Below are 17,720 nucleotides of genomic sequence, written 5' to 3'. Positions count from 1 at the left end.
TCAACTTACGTTCCGTAGCCGCACGACCACCACGTACCTCCAGCAGGACAGGAAGGCGAGAAGACTTGTCGCTCAAAAAGGCTACCCGGCATAGTTTGGAACGACGAGGCTGAGGTCGGTCTAATAAATCTGAAAAGCGAGTCCAAGCAACGAGCAACAAAATCAGTGAACTTCAAACTACGAATCTAACAGTCGATAGTAAAGACCACGAGGAAATTGCATTGCAACCTGATCCAGACCCCAAAAGCACACACTTCGACCCAAACGCCGCCCTGCGGCTCAGCCATCATTGTAGTAAGATGCTACTCTTAGCCGAACTTCTCACCCGCCACATCTTTTTCCGTAGTACTCAGGGCAAAGATACCCAGAATATGTGCATATGCAGTCATGTAATAGGGGCCGGTATTGCTCGGGTGTTACCTGAGAGTAAGAAATCTGACGTTGTTCATACGTATTTACTTGGCACTGCCTGCTGTGCCAAATATTTGGCCGCTGCGACGGCGCGCTATGCTGACGGACGGGGAGAGGGAAGGCTAGAAGAACTTGAGATAGGCAAATCTGGGGGCTGATAATTATAATGGAAGGTGTGAGCAGGTATGAGGTGGCGTGAGGGGCCGTCGGGTCAAGACGGTGGCTGCCGCGTGGTCGCATGCGCGCAGGGAGATGCATCGAGGAACTGGACGTTTAGCTCCCGGGAGGAAGCTTGTGGGTTGCACATTTGGACGGTACACACTATCACGTTCCGTGGTAATCGCGGGGTAGTAATATGAAGGAAAATGCTCAAACAGTTGCTGAACGCCTGGTTACAAGAGACCTCGAGACGCAGAGGAAGGCGGTCTTGGTGTTCTAAATGTGGCACGGGTGAGCTGCACGTGGGATTAGGTAAGAGTAAGCCCCGAACCAGCCTTGTGTGAAGAAAGGAGATGCGCAATCTCAATACACACCAAACTGGGTTCACTGCGTTTTCAATATCGTTAATTGTTAGATGGTATATATACATTTCGTGGGCAAGAATGGGTATGATACGCGAGTACAGATTACAACGGAACCTCCCAATTACAACAACATAAAGCGAATGCACATCATCTTCCCTCTGATGAGGATATCTTCGCGCGACTAAATCCTCGACGAAGATGGTCACTCGGTCATTACGCCCAGCCCTTGAGCTCGGCTGGCGCGCTTCGTCCTGTCGCTGGAGAACTCGCCTTGCACCGGCATAGGTGAAGTCTGCGGTGACTCCAGCTCAGAAGGGCCAGGCCGTGCCTCGGCAGGAAGCTCGGAGAATCGCCGAGTATCTACATCATCCGATGCACCGGCGGGAAGTTCAGAGTATCGGTTGGGCGAAGAGACCTCTGTCGGGAGCTCTTGGGGTTCGCTTGCGTGGCTGGCGTATTGGACGTATGATTGCTGGCCCTTGGTCTGGTAGTCCTGTTGGTAAGGATCTTGGACAGGAGAGGTATATGTGGGAGGTGCTATTGGGGATGTTAGCATACTATGAGATGGATCATGGAGAAGAACGTACGTGATTGGCCGTCGAAATGTGATGAGTGCCTGTTGTGGTCATGCTTCTCGTTGTTCATCATTGGGACCATGGCTGCTGCGCCCATTTCGCCTTCGGCAGACTTCTTGTTGCGACTCTTGCGGAGGATGAAGAAGGCGATCAGCCCAATGATGGCAAGAGCGGCGACGCCTCCGACAACTCCACCAGCAATGGCGCCAGTCTTACTCTTCGAGGGGCTTCCAGTTGAGGTTTCGCTTGGAGTTGGACTCGGGACATCTGAAGCATAGAAGCTGAATTCACCTGGCTGACCCATGAAGGCAGGTGTTAGGTCTCCCGAGGCGCATGTAGCCGGTGGGGTCGCTGCGCATGGATTTGTCTTGCAACATCCCCAGAAAGAGTCTCCTGCGCTGCATGTGTAGAAATCGCTGCCTTGTGAACAAGAAGCGCCTGGCCATTCGCCGTAATGTGAGATGTTGTAGCCACCGGCACGGATGTTTCCTTGCTGGCAGCCGTTGACACAAGGATTAGCTCCGCAGCAACCGACGAATTTGCTTCCAGTAGAGCAAGCATACCTATAGTCTGTTAGTATCTGCGCCGCTCTGAAGTCTGAGATCTTCCTTACCACTTGCCTCCGGTCGGGCAGTGAAAGTCGTAGAATGATGAGTTAGACATGCTGAGGGTACGTCCTATATTAATAAAGCCTTTGGATATGTCTGTCCAAGGGAAGTGTATTATTGCGAACCCAACGGCGCAAAAGCAAAGATGAGATCAAGCAAGAGTAAACGCAGCCGACACTGGAAAGAAGACAGTGGAGATCGCAAAGAACGGGGCAAAGAGCAGCTACTTCAGCGATGAACAGCACACGGACTCCGACAAACATGTATCTCCATGTCTCCAAGCACGCACAAGGAATGCCTGAACGAGGCGTTACCTGATCGGTGACACCACAGGAAGACACCGCACACAACACCCACCAATCGAACACGGCGCGTGATCGAATGGGGTATGGTAGACCCTCTGCACTATGGTGGCTTGCGATATGTGATGTATTTTGGTGGCATGTCAGAAGCTTGTTCATACTTCGCGTTAGCAGCTGAAGGGAAGTAAGCGAAGGATTGACGAGCCTAGAGCCCGACCCGTACCCCGTGGCAGGGATCGATCTGAGCGCCAGAGCCTCAGCACAGCATTTTCCCATCGCGGAAGGAACGGTGTGTATGACGGAAAGTACACGCGATGCTATGATGGCCTTACCACACCTGCTACAAGACATGACGAAATATAAGCCCATTGTCTTCCATCTCTTGAGACACTCGATCAAATGACCAGCAGTAAACTTCAGGCCCACATAAGGCGGCGGAGCTGAGTTGCAATCGCAAAATCATCCCCTTTTGGTGGCGTCCTTAATCGAAATGACAACCAGGCCGCGCCTAGGGCATGGGGCCGTTTCTCAACAGCAGCCCGCGCCGACCCCACAGGATGTCAGCAGGAGCCAACGTTGCCCCGAGAGGTTTCTGGAGTTTGACCGGGGTCTGAGAAGTCGTTTCCGCAGATACGGACTCGCGACATGATGCGACAAGACGTGTGTTCGCCGAGCTAGGGAGACGATGCGGCTGCTCGGGTACCCCAGCTGTAAACAGCTCGCTTGGCGGATTCGTTCCGCTCCCGACGGCTGAGGTCAATAAAAGTTTGTGTCGGTACTCCAGATGGCGCGGGCATCAAGTAGAGACAGTATTACGTAGTTGGAACATCTAAGTCCAGACTGATATCCATGTGGAACCCTCAGCAGTGAACAGCGCATTACGCTTGCCGGAACAGGTTAGACGGTTAAGCTTTGGAGTCGCAGTCGACACATCAGTCCAGGCTGATTGTGTTATCGGAGTTGGGCAGGAGCAGGCAGTACCTTGATGGTACAGTTTGCTATGAGGAAGTAGAACGTATCGTCGTGGCTACCTACGACCAGCGCAGCGCGTTCTGTCCAAGTGGATGCGGTCGGCAGCATCAAATCAACACCTTTGTTTCGACGCATGCTTTCGCGCGGCGAGCCAGCTACAAGCTTCATGAGATAACTGAAGTCCGCCACGATTGAGGCGTTTGTGATTGCGGAAGACTAGGTTTGGATGGCTGGGATGGTAAGTGAAAAGGGCGGGCGGGATCGTTGAAGAAGAAAGTCATCGCAACAAGTTGTCGCAAAAGACTCAATGGTAAGAAATGTAGCTAAGAAGCGTTGCTTGATGTGTACCAGGCACCATAATGGAAATCGCCGTGGGGATGTCGCGTTGAAATGGACGTGTCGTGCGCACGAGCCTCCCGGTCTCGTCTGAGGCTGGCGGCTGGCGCTAGTACATCATCGTCGCGGGGAAGCATGGAAGCTATCTCGAGTGACAACACAGCAAGCATACCGCAACATGATCCGGCGAATGATATGTGGTAGACGCGAGAAACTTGTTCATTCCCGGTTCCAACGAGTACTTGATACATGCGTCGCGCCAGTGTGATCCCAGCCGTGATGAGACCAGCCTCCGCATATTCGGGTGGTTGGTAGGCAGTTGCACGCACCCGCCATCTCGAGTAGAAAACTTATCCACTCCCACCGCCAAAATATCTTCATAATGCTACATTCCTGAACAGCTCCACTTGATTAGTGTACCGAAGAAGATATGAGTGTGGAGCCTGAATTCCAACTCAAGCAAACCAACGGTAGGTGAGCTGCACCAGCCATCCCAGACACGCATCATGCTGACAGAGGTGCCAGTCTCGCAGCCTCAACTATCCCATCAAACCTCGCAGCAGAGCGTTGCTGCTTCCCTCGCTGCTTCTGAGGGCTACTACAGCGCGTCAGAGCACGCGTCCAGTTCGAGCGACGAGCGCAGGCCTCTCTACCAGACACCGCCTTCCTCCCGCACACCGGCACAGAGTCATGAGCAGTTGGTGCCACACACTGACATCCCGATAACGTCTCTGCGAGGTGTTGGTGTCCCAAGACAGCAGCCTCAGCCTTCCTTCACACACGGACGCCCTCAGTCGCCTGCTGTGTCTACCATCGCAGAGGAGTCGAGACCAGACACGCGAGACGCGAGGCGCTCCCAGTCATACAACATGGACGCCGAATCCCAGGTGACCACACCCGGCCAGGATACCACACCCTACATTCGATTCGCCATCGACCAACTCACACGCGACGAAGAGGTCCGAGGATCGAGGATATACCCAGAGGTCCGACCAGAGGACGACGAAGATGACTACCCCGTCGACAGGATTGTGCACGACAATGGCCTTGGATACATGGCGCAGGAGCAACGCACACAGCAGAGGATGTCACAACAAATACCACGGAAGCCCTTGAGGAATTCGTCCACACCGCTTGCGAAAGCCCCAGCACCCATGGCCACTACACAGCCTTACGACCCACATCACCCAACCCAACAGTACAGGCCCCAACATTCACCGTCCCCTTCCCGGACACAAAACGACGTCTTCGTCGCACATACCCAACATGCGCCACTGCACTTCCTCCCGGCTATCCTTCGCCCATTCTGGCTAGGCCTGTACATCTTCTTGTGTCTTCTAATGCTTGCAGCCTTGATCTTTTCAGCCGTCTACTCCAACCGCGACGATGGCAACGGCCTGTGGGACTACAACGCATTTGGCGACAACCGCTACTTTGTCTTCGAATACCTCCCAACCCTCCTAGGAATGCTCCTACTTCTATGGCTCATCCAGATCCAGACCGCTACCCAGCGCCTCATACCTTTCATCTCCATGGCTTCGGACTCTTTCCACATGCGCTCTGAGGCTGTCTTCCTCCGACTGTACCCGATGCAGTTCGTATGGCCTAACTTTGAGCATTTCCGCGCCGGACACCCCGGTGTCGGTGTTTTCTTCTTCGTGTCATGGCTGTTTACTTGGACAATACCCCTTCTTGCTTCCGCCTACAACGTACGATATGACGTGGGCCGCAGTGTCTGGCGATGGGTAGCCGTTCAGGGCGTTGTCTGGACCGTTGTTGTTCTTTACATCCTGTTGATTGCCGTATTGATCTACATGCTGCTCTTCCTGACCCGCAACCCGACTGGCTTGAAATGGGACCCTCGATCTCTTGCCGATATCATCTCGCTTCTTGAGCGCTCGAACAACCTCACGGATTACAACAACTCCGAGACATTTGAGAAGGGCGACTGGCATCTAGTTAGCAACCGCGCGGACCGTATTGGGTACTGGACGACTACAACGAGGCCCAGTGACGTCTTCTACGGCATCGGCGAAGAGGGTGCTGGAATTCGGAGGTTCTCAGTCCAAGAAGGACGTATTACTGAGAAGGGAGCTGAGCGCACCAATCTCGACCCGACCCAGGGCAACGACTTCACCATCCGCACCGACATCCGCAACCCCAGCGTGCGACTACGATTTCTTCCCTGGTACCTGAAGGACACTTCGGTCATTGCGTGGATCGTCATTGCCGCTGTATTGCTGGTCGCTTTCTTCGTTGTTAGTTTTGTCAACAGCGCCGTCCGCCTTGGATTCCTGCCCCAGGTCTTCGCTCGCACTGGCGCAGACGGCTTCTCCGCGTCAAACTTCCTCTACTCCTTCATTCCGGCTCTGATCGCCAACTTCCTCTTCTTGGCTTTGTTATCTCTGGATTACTCTCTTCGGGTCCTTCAGCCCTACATGGCGCTCTCCTCCAAAGGCGGAGCTACCGCTGAGGCTTCTCTTCTGGTCGACTATGCCTGCCGCCTACCTTTCTCCGCCACTTTGGCGGCACTCGAGAACAAACACTGGCAAACAGCTGTTCTCTCCTTTGTCTCGTTGACATCCTGCACTCTGCCCATCCTCGCTGGAGGCTGCTTCTGGACGCAATACTACGGCAACGACGACGTGGTCCGTGTCGCAGCGGAGCTCGCAGGATACTACGCACTCTGCTTCTTCCTCGCCCTCTACGGCGTCAGCCTCCTCGCTCTCATCCCAGGCCGTCGCCGAGCCGCCCTTCCCCACCGCAGCAACACGCTCTCCGAGATAATCAGCTGGGTCTACCAATCCCCCATCCTCGCCGACCGCGCCTTTTCCCGACCCCAGACAAAGCCCGAGCTCGTCGCAAGGCTAATGGGAAGCACCTACGCGGAACGCACATGGGCGCGGTCCGCCCTCTCGCTCGTCCGTCCTTCGCGCAACAACCTCCGTAACGAGCCAGCCGCCGAACCCGCTCTAGGCGACAAGAAGACGAGGAAGGAACGCAAGAACGAGAAGCACAACTCCTACACCGACCCACAGAAGATTCGTTATGGCTTCGGTATCCACGTCGGACGTGATGGTCTCGAGCATCTCGGCATCGACCGCGTACATCGCGGTGGAGAAAGGAGTGGTCGCGAGCTTGTTATCTGGGAAGAGCAGAACAACAACAAGAGGAAGAGCTGGACGAGTCAAGTCTAAGACTCTGGCAGCAACGATCGTACACGACGAACGAAACGCATTTCACGATCACACACATTTATACTCGTATTTCACGAGTCTCGCACAACACAACACAATCGACTTTTAGCATCGGCGTTTGGAGGTATTTTCTTTAACCGAATTACGGATTCATGGGTATCACGGCATTTGGGCACGACGGCGCAAAGAACTTATTGAATAGAACGAAGTTCACGGAATGTATAGTATGGTAATAATGAGAGGGATATAGACGAGGGGTTGTAGGAAGCGGAGTCTTCCTCCTCAGAGGTCAACGATGTGTATACGGAAAGGCAAGATTTGAGCCTGGTAATTTACGAGAACGATGAATGCATAGAGAGATGAAGACAAGAAATGCATATGTCAATGGCGATTTCAACAAGAGCGTTCTTCAGTGGTATCAAGTTTGAATTTCCTTTCACATCTACTTCCTACGCAGCAATAGCCGCCTCAGTAAGTCTACTAATCTCCAACTCGCCATCGCCACCCAGATTATCCAAGCCATGGAACCCCTCCTCCACAACCCACTTCTGCTCATACTTCATAAGCACTTTGCACGCGTTACCCACGACCAGTAGGCCAGGCGGTCTGCTGCCTTCCTCCTCAACTGCCGCACAAACATGTTCCAGCGTTGTCCTGATGACTCTCTGATCAGGACAAGAAGCACGTTCTAGTACGGCGACGGGTAGATCAGCGGGGTATGCTTTGCCGACTAGACTTTCGACTAGCGCGGAGAGACGGTGCAGAGACATGAGGAGGACGAGGGTGCGGGAGGCTACGAATTCGGGTGGGTCGAGGGGCGCGCCTTTGCGGCCGGTGCCGGTGCAGATGAGGACTTGATCGGCGATGCCGCGATGTGTAGCGGGTATGGCGGCGAAGAGGGGGGCGCTTAGGGCGCTGGTGATACCTGGCAGCACGCTGGGTATGAAGCCATGCGCGCGGAAGAAGTCGTATTCTTCGCCGCCGCGGCCGTAGATGTATGGGTCGCCTTGCTTTATTCGCACGACTACTTTGCCCGCCTTGAGGCCTTCCAGACCTAGCTCAAGGAGCTCTTCTTGCGCTTTGTCGGCATTTCCGGGGAACTTTCGTGCGATGTGGACGGTTGCGCGGCGGGGTACGAGGTCGAGGATGGGTGCGGGGACGAGCTTGTCGGCGAGGATGAGGTCGGCGGAGAGAATGGCTTTGTGTGCTGCGCGGGTGAGGAGGTCGGGGTTGCCAGGACCGGAGCCTGCCAATATGATACGACCTGGTCGTCGTGCCGCTGTGGTGGCGGTGGGTCCGACCTTGGAGGGGCTGCTGCTGGCGAACTCGCGGAACAGCATGTCGACATCTGCATCTGTGATACCGGCGAGACGGCGCAGAGGCCAATACTCGCAAATTTGTGACAGCCAGCGCATGCGACGTCCCCGTGCAGCTTCCTTGCTCTCCTCCATGATCAGCTTATTGAAGGTTGCTGGCTGCCCACTGTCTTCTTCTTCTGCCTCTAGGTCTTGCGACAATTCTGCCGCATGATCTTCTTCCCATATGCGTCGCCGCAGTGTGCCTAACCTCTCCACTGCTTCACCTAGCCGCGGTGGAAGCGACGCCGCAATCTCCCTCTTTATTCTTGCAGAGAGCTTGCATCCCTTTCCAGATGTTGTGATACCGATCTGTAGCGGGCCGTCGGAGTGTGTGGAGAGGAGCGTGAATGAGCAGAGGTTCGGCGCATCGGCGACGTTGACTGGTATACGTAGTCTCCGGCAAAGACTCGAGATGTGGGTTGCTGTGGCGAATTAGAGTGAATTCGAGACATACCCTCATGTCACGTACCTGATGTATGTTTTCCGCCCGCAGTAACAAATACAGCGTCTACTACGCTGTCCACCTCCTCTCGTCCCAGCGTAGTCAAGTCGTCGTCTTTGAAACTCCGCTTTAGCCACTTTACTTCGCCCGCCTCAATTCTCTTGACAAGTCCATAGTGAAGTGTGGAGTCTTCGGGAGCGAGCAGTATCGGTTTCGCGCCAACCTCTATTGATCGTGCGCATCGCGCGCCTGCTAGTGGATTGGAACCGACTATAAGGTGGATGTGGGATGTGGCGTCTACCGCGGTAAGAAGTGCTGGCGCCATGATGAAGTATGCAGAGGATAAATCTGAACAACTTCGGATTCCGCGAAGGAGGGGCAGTAATATGAGTAGAGGCAATCGTCGATGCGGTTACTCTTCGGCGGTGTTGATAATGCGCGTGGCACATTATTTGTTCCGATAGCGACGAGCCGATATGGCGCGATCGCACTAGGGCATTCCCGCGGAAAAAGGCGAAATATGAGTGGTTGTTCCGCCCAATGGTCGATGGTGCAATTGACTGCTGTCAGACTTGCGCGGAGTTAGTCCATCTGCTCGTCTCGACCCATGACTATGTTGAGCGCTTTTCGGCTCAACATCACACTGTGTCCTAGGGCGTTGAGCTTTGCCGATGCGGATATCAGAGCGGGGTCCTGGCTCTCCACTCGGATTTTCTCCTTCACGCGGACGTCGTGGTCCTTGTACTTGAACGTGCGGTCGGCCTCATCGTGCGCAGGTGCTCGTGCCCCGCCAAGTGCTGATGCAAAGGTGTTGCGGATGCTGAAGCCGGTGAGCGATGTGCTGTCGCCGGCGTTGTGTGGCTCGAGAGTGCGGATTTCGAGAACGAGGGCGGCATCGAAGACGAACAGGTGGAAGGACACATTCGCTGGTAGTGGAGGGTCGAATGTCTGTGATTGTCAGCAGTGCCCGGGTTGGATATCCAGGTGCAGCCTACCTTGTCGTCGACGGGGTTCTCCCACCACGACGGCTGGACATCCGAGTAGCCCTTCAGTGCAGCTTGCGCTTCCAATATGTGATCGTGCAGCAGCTGCAGTTGCCCGGATACGAAGTTGGCATTGGTGGCATCGCCGCCCCAGGTAGCCACGTCGATGACGTCGAGGCAGCTGTTGATGGAGGTCCGAATCGAGGTGAGCTGGGGCACAACGAGCGTCGGCGCATGCGGTGCAGAGGAAATGGCGAGGTCGTACGTCAGCGAGCCCTTGGGCGGTGGGAGGCTTGCGAGGCGGAGCTTGACGTTCTGCACTGTGTGAGCTGCTGCATGGGGACGGAGAGTGAGTGACATACGCCTTTGGTGATGCGCGTGCCAACGCGAGTAATGAGGCCCTTGAGACTCTCGGAGCGCACCGAAGTCAGCACAAGTGTCGAGCCATTCTCCGACGGCGCAAGCAGGGCAGCGCACTCCTCCAGGCCTGCCTTGAGCGACTGCAGCGTCTCGCGGAGTTGCACCAGCAGCCACTCGAGCTCGCGCGCTTGCGACTCTGCCTGCTCGTGGGAGAGGCGGGCGTCATCGATGGGCGGCCACACAGCAGTCGACATGGCGGTGATGGCTTCCAAGTTCCAAGGCACGATGCGGCAGATTGTTGGTGTCGGGCTGCCCGAGCTCCTCGATGGCCAGGATCCACTGCTCACACTGCGGATCTCGCTACTATCCGAGGAAGGAAGCCATCCCTGCATCTCTCCGCCCATCTCTTCACGTGCCGAACACATCACGCACTTGCACACACATTAGAGCCCTCCGTCACGATCCGTCGCATCCGCCAGCGTGTTTGCAGACAAGCCGCGGACCCTCTGGTTGCTTGGGCGTGTCGAGCAGCCTCGGGATGATGCAAAGCGCGCGCGGTAGTGCCGTAACCCTGTGCGATGAGGGAGCTAGTCGACGACGCCAACAAAGAGCCGATTCACAGGTGCACTACGTCACCCGCTTGGCCGCACCTCATAAACAAGCTTGCCAGGCCTCTTTTCGTCGCGCGTTTGAGACGCAGCTAGCCACGTCGAACCATCCTCTGTAATCGCACCATTATCGTGCATCCTAATCTTAATAACCTACACCCTTGCGACGACGACTCTCTTGGGTACCACACACGATGGCTGTAGCTAGTACGTTGCTCGTCGCTTCCTAATTCGCTTGCGCATCTGCTAACACACCTTCCAGGACCTCTTCTCGCATTCGGCTCGCTGATCCTGGTCGCTGGAGGCCTGCTCTTCCAATTCCTGACCATCCTCACCGGCGGCGTCAACAAGGCTCCTCTCACCAAGTTCTACTTCCTCGAGGCCACTACCGGCGGCATCCCCAACGCACGAAACCCATCGCGATGGACCTTCTTCGCCATCTGCGGCGCCGACCCTGACTCTGGCAACAATGCCAACTGCGGCTCGCCTGTCCCAGCGCTGCCATTCGACCCTCCTAGGAACTTTGGCACCCAGGAGAACATCCCCGAGCAGTTCATCGGTACCCACATGTACTACTACCTGTCTCGCTTCATGTTTGCTTTCTACCTGATTGCTCTCTTCTTCGCTGCCATTGCCCTCGTTTCCGGTCTCCTTGCGCTCTGCAGCCGTCTCGGAGGATACCTCTCTTCCCTGATGACCTTTGTCGCTCTCTTCTTCCAGACGCTCGCCGCAGCTCTCATGACGTAAGTCTATGCCAATGTCCAACTTCCAGTACGTCGACTAACATTCATCAGCGCATGGGTAGTCAAGGGCCGCGATGCCTTCCGCTCCGCTGGCTTCGAAGCTAGCATCGGCAAATACCTCATGGGTTTCACCTGGGCCGCCGTCGCCTGCTACTTCCTCGCCACCGTCATGTTCTGCCTCGGAGGCCGTCTCGGCGGCGACCGCTCTTCCAGCATGCGCCGAAGCCGCTCGACCAAGTCAAACCGCAGCCGGGGTAGCTTCTTGGATACCGAGTCCCAGCGCAAGCCCAGGGATTACTCTCCATAAACTGATATTGTACGAGGATGAAGTGGTCCAAGTGGATGAGGTCCATCAAGGACCACATGGAGGAAAACTGATCTTTTACGCGACGATATCCACGATTTGATTTTGTAATGAACGAACATAATACCTTTGCTATAGCGCGCGAGTTGATGCTAGTATTGTACATATGCACATATAGCAAATATACTTCAACCAAAACGATATTCGGAATGACCATCTTGTGGAGTTGATCGATATAAACACAAGTATTCGGACAATACGCTTACAAAAGCCGCACCCATCCAGTCTCATTCCCCCTCCCACCAAGTTTCAAACATGCCCCCAGTGTCTCCCAAATCCAACAACTCACCACGTCCCCCTCCTTCAACGGCCTTCTCAACCACAGTCCACAAATCAAACGGCACCAACTCATCCTCACTGTCCACCATATCCTCATCCTCCTCATCCTCATCCCCGCCACTAACACCCACATACGCCGTAACCCCCCTACAACTAGCCACACACTCATCCATCAAATTCCAATCTCCATCCGGAACCGCAAGTTCCAACTGCGGATCGCCGAGCCCCTCGTAGCGCATGATCGGCGGCGCGCCGTTGGATAGCGTGTATGTTGTCTCCCGACCTGTGAAGCGCGAAGTATACGTGTGGAACTCGCTGCGCTTGGAAGGAAGGACGACGGTGTGTGCTTCCCAGTCTGCGAGGGCGGCGTTGTATTGAGGGGGTGTGAGCTTTTGTTTTGTGTAGAAGGAATTGGCGAGGAGGCGGGAGCGCGCGGTGTGGCCTTCTATTAGGGCGATGGCGGGGTGGGGGATGTAGCGTGTTGTTGTTCTCTCTTGTTCCCCATTCCTACTCCCATCTCCATCTCCGTTTGTGTCGTCTTGTGAAGTTGGAGTTGAAGCAGCAGCAGACCACGGCGCTGCGACACCCATTCCTCCCTCTCCCAAAAACTGGTTCCAGGGCTTCACTCCACTGACCCAAGGACCCGTGTCGTACTCACCCACTGGACACATAGCCTCACCCCTCGGGTCATAGATAACTTGGTCCCACGAATCCGCTTCTGTTCTCCGGCCCCAGATCGTGACTTCGAACAAAGTAATGGTGTCACGAACTGCTTTCTCAAAGTCTCTGGCGCGCGCCACGCCGATGAGTGCGGCGCTGTGTTCGATGGTTTCATCAAGTACGGTTTCGTAGGGGAGGATATGCGCGCTTTCTTGCCAGATATCGAGGAGGTAGAACCAGATCGATTGCATGAGGGGCGTGTCGATGGGGTGGAAGTCGGCGAAATAGTCGAGAAGCGTGGCGGCGCAGGTCCAGTATTTCGTGGTGAAGGCGGACTCGCAGTCGTCGCAGGGCCAGAGGTATTGGGGGCGGTGCGGACATGATGGGTGGGTGAGTAGGGATTTGATGCGCCTGTAGGCGATGGGGAAGTTGATGTCGTTGCGGCCGAATGTGTAGCGTGTGGCTATTGGGGGTGTTATAGAGTGGTCTGTTACTAGGATGATGATGGGTGGCGGCGGCATTGCGATGGGCTTTAACGAGCGAGAAGCCATCGCGTCGGCAACTAGACCTATGTGAGCTGACTTAAGTTAGTAGAAAGAGTGTTATTTGTGGAGGGCGAGTAGCAATCGAAGCTGATAGAGTAGTGCCAAGACTTGCCGCCTTGCACAATAGATTAAACTTGAGCGGCACACAATAAGGGTCGTAATAGAAGTGAAAGAGATCCATCGCGTCCGAAGAACTGTACTAAATCGCTCCCGTCACACCTACCACTTCGACATGCGACTAAGTGTACTCATCCTCCCATGCTGCATGTTGCTCAACAGCGCTTCCTCCAGGGCTGACTGACTGATACCTGCATCTGTCCGATGTGAGTATATCAATCCAAAGGTGGGTAATCCCAGGACTCACCATCAATGTCACTGAAGCTACTGCCCATACTCGGCGTGCCTTCACTACCTTCCTTTCTAGATCGCAGTCCTCCACGTCGTGGACTACCGAGTCGGCCTAGCGCCGCGCGGTGGTCCGAGGCAGGGCTCATAGGGCTCTTTGCGGCTGAAGGAGGTCCGCCAGAGCTAGTCATTGACGACGCCGTCTCTGTGGTCGCGATCGACTGTACGTCCATAGACGTTTGTCTGACAGGCGGAGCATTCCTTGCGCGGGCAGGTTGCAGAACCTTTTGCTCCTTGCTGCTACTGGCTCGGAAGCGTGAGTCTTGCGCGTACTTGCTATTGATGGGTCGTGTCTTGACGGTTGCAAAGGGTAGACTTGTCTCGTGTGAGCCTGAATCGTCAATCTCTTGGGTTCCATCTCCTTCCTCAAACGTTGAAAGCTCTCGCGGTTTCTTCTGCTGGAAACGCGGCGGGCGCTTGAAGAGTTGGCTTCGATGCGCTGGGTGATCAGTATCCGACAACGATGATGAGCTCGAGGACGACGAATCGGGAATGTCGGGAGAAGCTGCTTCGTGATTTCGATAACTTGGTGGTGAGATTGGAGCATTAGCCCGCTCTTCAGACCTTCTACTCGTCAAATTAGGTCGCTGAGTGGAGCGTGTCGACAATGTTCGAGCTGGAGCCTGAGTAAGTGCCCGGGATTGAGTGATCGTGGTGGTAGACGGTGTCCTCGAGAGCGAAGGTGCTAATATATGTTAGAAAACATATCTACTGTGGCATCTAAGATGCTTGTCGAGAGACTCACCGGGTATAACCACCTCTGCGCCACGCAAACTCGGACTGTCCTTCGAGCGTCCTGCTAACGCTGATGTAGTCCTCCCAGCTACATTTTGTCAGTAAGATCAAATTATGCTGATGTTTTACATACCTCCAGATCCGGCACTGCCACCCCTTCGCATCGCAACGCCACCCACAGCAGTCAGCGTGCTACCACCAGTCGGCGAAGATGACGGAGCAGCATTCGAGATGCTGACTTTCTTCATTTGGTTACGAACGTGATCTAGATGTCGCTCATATAGCCATGCAGCTTGCTGAAGAAGGAAGGTTGGTGGAACCTGGAACTTGTCGGCTCTGTCGTATGGTCAGTGAGGCTGATGCAGTGCGTAGCCTGCATTTACATACAACTCGACCCCTACGATAGATTAGTACTTGCTTGAGATAGTTTTGGAATGGGTCCTAGATACTTACAGTTCAAATCACTGGTCTTGGAAGACTTGGAAATGACCTTCCATAGTTGGCGATCCCTCTCAGCATCCCATTGTGCCTATGTCGCGGTCAGATGAGCCCCGGAGACGCGGACAGATGCTACTTTACCTGCGGAGGATCTTCAAAGTCACCCCGGATGAACGGGAGACGTATCAGAGCTGTGAACTGAACCGACGACATTAGAGATGATCTGGTTTAGCTGCAAGGACGTAGAGTGATGAAGAGGTGGTTGGGTGAGGTGTAGTGATGGGGCGAGGCGATCGAATGAAGTAAGGCGTGAATTGATCTACGCCCGGGCTTATGACCGATTAGGCCGGAGTAGCAGTCACGTAGCAATGGAAGTAAACGACTACTCTAAACGAACTTCAAATCGTTTACATGCGTTTCCGATGATGATTGCTCAATCTTACAGTGTTAATCGTGAATAACTGAGCCTCGTGTATCAAGGCAACCATCGCAGCCTAGATCAAGCACCGCCACACCTTCCTTGAGAAAGCCACAGCGGCCCCGCTGAAGCATAAAATACTCGACGCGGGATCGTGCATAAATCCCCACCAAACACAGTCACTCCCCGAACTCAACACCAAGAAATCAACTCACGGGAAAAAATGTCGGCTCAAGCGGTCACCACCATCGACATCCAAGGCAAACTGCCCAAGATTGCCTCTGGAAAAGTGCGCGATCTCTACGCCATTGACGATGACACACTACTATTCGTTGCGAGCGACCGTATATCCGCGTATGACGTGATTATGGAGAATGTAAGTTCAACTTCACCAAACTTCAATAGTAATTGAAATACATCCAAGACCTCGGACTAATAAACCCCAGGGCATCCCCGGAAAAGGCGCCCTCCTAACCGCCATGTCAATATACTGGTTCAACTACCTACCCACCAAAGTCCCCGGCCTAAAAACCCATTTCCTCTCCTCAGATCTCCCTTCCACAATCCAGGACCAAACTTCCCTCAAGGATCGCAGCATGCAAGTCCGACGTCTGCGCATCCTCCCCATCGAGTCCATAGTTCGCGGCTACATCACCGGATCAGGCTGGTCCGAATATACCAAATCGGGAACCGTCAATGGTATCAAACTCCCCGCCGGACTCGTCGAAGGCCAGAAGCTGCCAGAACCACTCTGGACACCGAGCACCAAGGCGGAAGTAGGCGGCAAGGACGAGAACATCAGCCCTGAGAAAGCGCGAGACATGATTGGTGATGCAAAGATTGCGCAGCGTGTTGAGGAACTTTCACTTGCTATCTACAGCGCTGCTGCAGACCGCGCAGAGGAGGTTGGTATTATTCTTGCGGACACGAAGTTTGAGTTTGGCGTTGATGAGATGGGTGAGGTGGTGCTTGTTGATGAGGTGTTGACGCCGGATAGCTCGCGCTTCTGGCCTAAGGAGTCGTGGGAGAAGAACCTGGGCAAGGCGCAGCCGAGTTATGACAAGCAGTTTTTGAGGGATTGGCTCACGGGTGAAGGGTTGAAGGGGAAGGAGGGCATTGAGGTGCCGAAGGACATTGTGGAGAAGACGGCGGCGAAGTATAGGGAGGCTTGTGAGAAGCTTACGGGGAAGAGTGCGTGAGTGGTGGCTGCGTTTGGAGTGGGACCCGCGTGGAAGTGGTCGAGATGTACAGAAATGGCGCGTTGATGACACTTCCGCGACACTCATGTGTCTATCATGACAGCAATGCAAGGTAATTGAAGACCAGAACTCGTGAGCTATGATGAGTCGGATATTCAAGGAAACCTTGCACATGTGTTTACTAGTCTCTCCGACCCTGTACAAGCCCCTCTCTCTCCTCCTCATCCTCATCGTCAATATGCTTGCCCGAATGCCGATACAGCACGTAATGCTGCAGCATGAAAATGATATCAAACACGATAGTAATGTTACCCAGTCCAAACTTGACTGGATTACCAGTGACACCACTCCAATCATTCTCCAGTGCAGAATCGATGCACAACTGTGCGAGCGAAAGCCAGCCACCCGCAAAGTCCAAGAGCATAGGGTATATGCTCCACCCTAACGTCGACTTGCGCTTGTAATTGACCCAGGCCTGGGGTATATACTTGAGGAAGACGGTGAGGAGTTTGACGTAGCCGAGTGTATAGATCTATTTCGTATTAGTACCATCCAGGACGTTTGAAAGTCGTAAAGCAGGAACTCACAACATCGATCCACGCCCACCCTTCAGCATCATATCCCCGCCCAGCCCCGTTCATCTTAACCAACACCACCACAACCCCAATAGCAAGCACGCACCCCCACCAAACTCCCAGTATAACCCGACTAACCTTCTGCCTCTTCCCAATCTCGAAGCCCCAAATCCTCTCGAAGAACTGACTGTATATAATCACACACATGACCGCTCCATGTGCCGCGAACAAGAAATCGTTGAACCGCACCGTCGTCTCCGGCGCGTCAGGATGACGTGCCGCATATTGCGCTTTTATCGTCGGCGAATAGAGGAAGCAGGCTGTGGAGATGGTGTAGCAGGTGAAGCCGAGGACGTTGAGGGTGGGGAAGTCGATGGCGAGGCCGAGTGTGGATTTGCGCAGGTAGTTCGATATGGGTTGGGGGTAGAAGGATAGGGACCTGTTGTGGGGTTGGGTCAGTTGGGGCTGACTGCAGGAGGGATGTTGGGTGGGTGGTACTGACCACGACAGGAAGTAGGCCCAGCCCAGGACGCGCGATATGGCTCGCGCAAAGGCTTCGAGCTCGGGGGTCATTGTCATGGTGCTGGAAGGCGAGGGCTGCACATGTGCGATAAGTATTGTCTGGCTTGCGCGCTCACTGTGGAACGATGGACGAAGCGTAGTTGGAGCAAGTGGAAGACAAA

At 54.5% G+C, this 17,720-nt stretch overlaps 8 protein-coding genes across 8 annotated transcripts; 3 read left to right on the top strand and 5 right to left on the bottom strand.

Annotated features, from left to right (window-relative positions):
- Nucleotides 1-1,137: 1,137 nt before the first annotated feature.
- Nucleotides 1,138-1,814, bottom strand: J4E87_002882 (uncharacterized protein; the record flags this gene model as incomplete). Its single annotated transcript, XM_049374516.1, has 2 exons — nucleotides 1,138-1,442; nucleotides 1,523-1,814. The coding sequence occupies 2 exons, from the start codon at nucleotides 1,812-1,814 to the stop codon at nucleotides 1,138-1,140; spliced, it is 597 nt and encodes a 198-aa protein (XP_049235507.1).
- Nucleotides 1,815-4,158: 2,344 nt separating this feature from the next.
- On the top strand, nucleotides 4,159-6,925 carry J4E87_002881 (uncharacterized protein; the record flags this gene model as incomplete). The annotated part of the gene is made up of 2 exons (XM_049374515.1): nucleotides 4,159-4,162; nucleotides 4,203-6,925. The coding sequence occupies 2 exons, from the start codon at nucleotides 4,159-4,161 to the stop codon at nucleotides 6,923-6,925; spliced, it is 2,727 nt and encodes a 908-aa protein (XP_049235506.1).
- Nucleotides 6,926-7,374: 449 nt separating this feature from the next.
- On the bottom strand, nucleotides 7,375-9,050 carry J4E87_002880 (uncharacterized protein; the record flags this gene model as incomplete). The annotated part of the gene is made up of 2 exons (XM_049374514.1): nucleotides 7,375-8,705; nucleotides 8,753-9,050. The coding sequence occupies 2 exons, from the start codon at nucleotides 9,048-9,050 to the stop codon at nucleotides 7,375-7,377; spliced, it is 1,629 nt and encodes a 542-aa protein (XP_049235505.1).
- A 257-nt stretch (nucleotides 9,051-9,307) lies between these two features.
- Nucleotides 9,308-10,322, bottom strand: J4E87_002879 (uncharacterized protein; the record flags this gene model as incomplete). Its single annotated transcript, XM_049374513.1, has 3 exons — nucleotides 9,308-9,673; nucleotides 9,721-10,023; nucleotides 10,071-10,322. The coding sequence occupies 3 exons, from the start codon at nucleotides 10,320-10,322 to the stop codon at nucleotides 9,308-9,310; spliced, it is 921 nt and encodes a 306-aa protein (XP_049235504.1).
- A 548-nt stretch (nucleotides 10,323-10,870) lies between these two features.
- On the top strand, nucleotides 10,871-11,726 carry J4E87_002878 (uncharacterized protein; the record flags this gene model as incomplete). The annotated part of the gene is made up of 3 exons (XM_049374512.1): nucleotides 10,871-10,883; nucleotides 10,939-11,419; nucleotides 11,471-11,726. 3 exons carry the CDS (start codon nucleotides 10,871-10,873, stop codon nucleotides 11,724-11,726), a joined length of 750 nt encoding a protein of 249 aa, XP_049235503.1.
- Nucleotides 11,727-12,010: 284 nt separating this feature from the next.
- On the bottom strand, nucleotides 12,011-15,058 carry J4E87_002877 (uncharacterized protein; the record flags this gene model as incomplete). The annotated part of the gene is made up of 6 exons (XM_049374511.1): nucleotides 12,011-13,185; nucleotides 13,632-14,177; nucleotides 14,541-14,743; nucleotides 14,795-14,804; nucleotides 14,861-14,936; nucleotides 14,987-15,058. The coding sequence occupies 6 exons, from the start codon at nucleotides 15,056-15,058 to the stop codon at nucleotides 12,011-12,013; spliced, it is 2,082 nt and encodes a 693-aa protein (XP_049235502.1).
- Nucleotides 15,059-15,486: 428 nt separating this feature from the next.
- Nucleotides 15,487-16,462, top strand: J4E87_002876 (uncharacterized protein; the record flags this gene model as incomplete). The annotated part of the gene is made up of 2 exons (XM_049374510.1): nucleotides 15,487-15,639; nucleotides 15,710-16,462. 2 exons carry the CDS (start codon nucleotides 15,487-15,489, stop codon nucleotides 16,460-16,462), a joined length of 906 nt encoding a protein of 301 aa, XP_049235501.1.
- Nucleotides 16,463-16,643: 181 nt separating this feature from the next.
- On the bottom strand, nucleotides 16,644-17,610 carry J4E87_002875 (uncharacterized protein; the record flags this gene model as incomplete). Its single annotated transcript, XM_049374509.1, has 3 exons — nucleotides 16,644-16,994; nucleotides 17,176-17,476; nucleotides 17,540-17,610. 3 exons carry the CDS (start codon nucleotides 17,608-17,610, stop codon nucleotides 16,644-16,646), a joined length of 723 nt encoding a protein of 240 aa, XP_049235500.1.
- Between the last annotated feature and the right edge of the window lie 110 nt (nucleotides 17,611-17,720).

The sequence above is a fragment of the Alternaria ethzedia genome, assembly GCF_023757985.1.
Source record: "Alternaria ethzedia strain BMP 0044 chromosome Unknown scaffold_5, whole genome shotgun sequence".
In the NCBI taxonomy this organism is placed as follows: Eukaryota; Fungi; Ascomycota; class Dothideomycetes; order Pleosporales; family Pleosporaceae; genus Alternaria; species Alternaria ethzedia.
The sequence above is the reverse complement of the archived record's forward strand: the minus strand, read 5'-3'. Positions and strand labels throughout refer to the sequence as shown.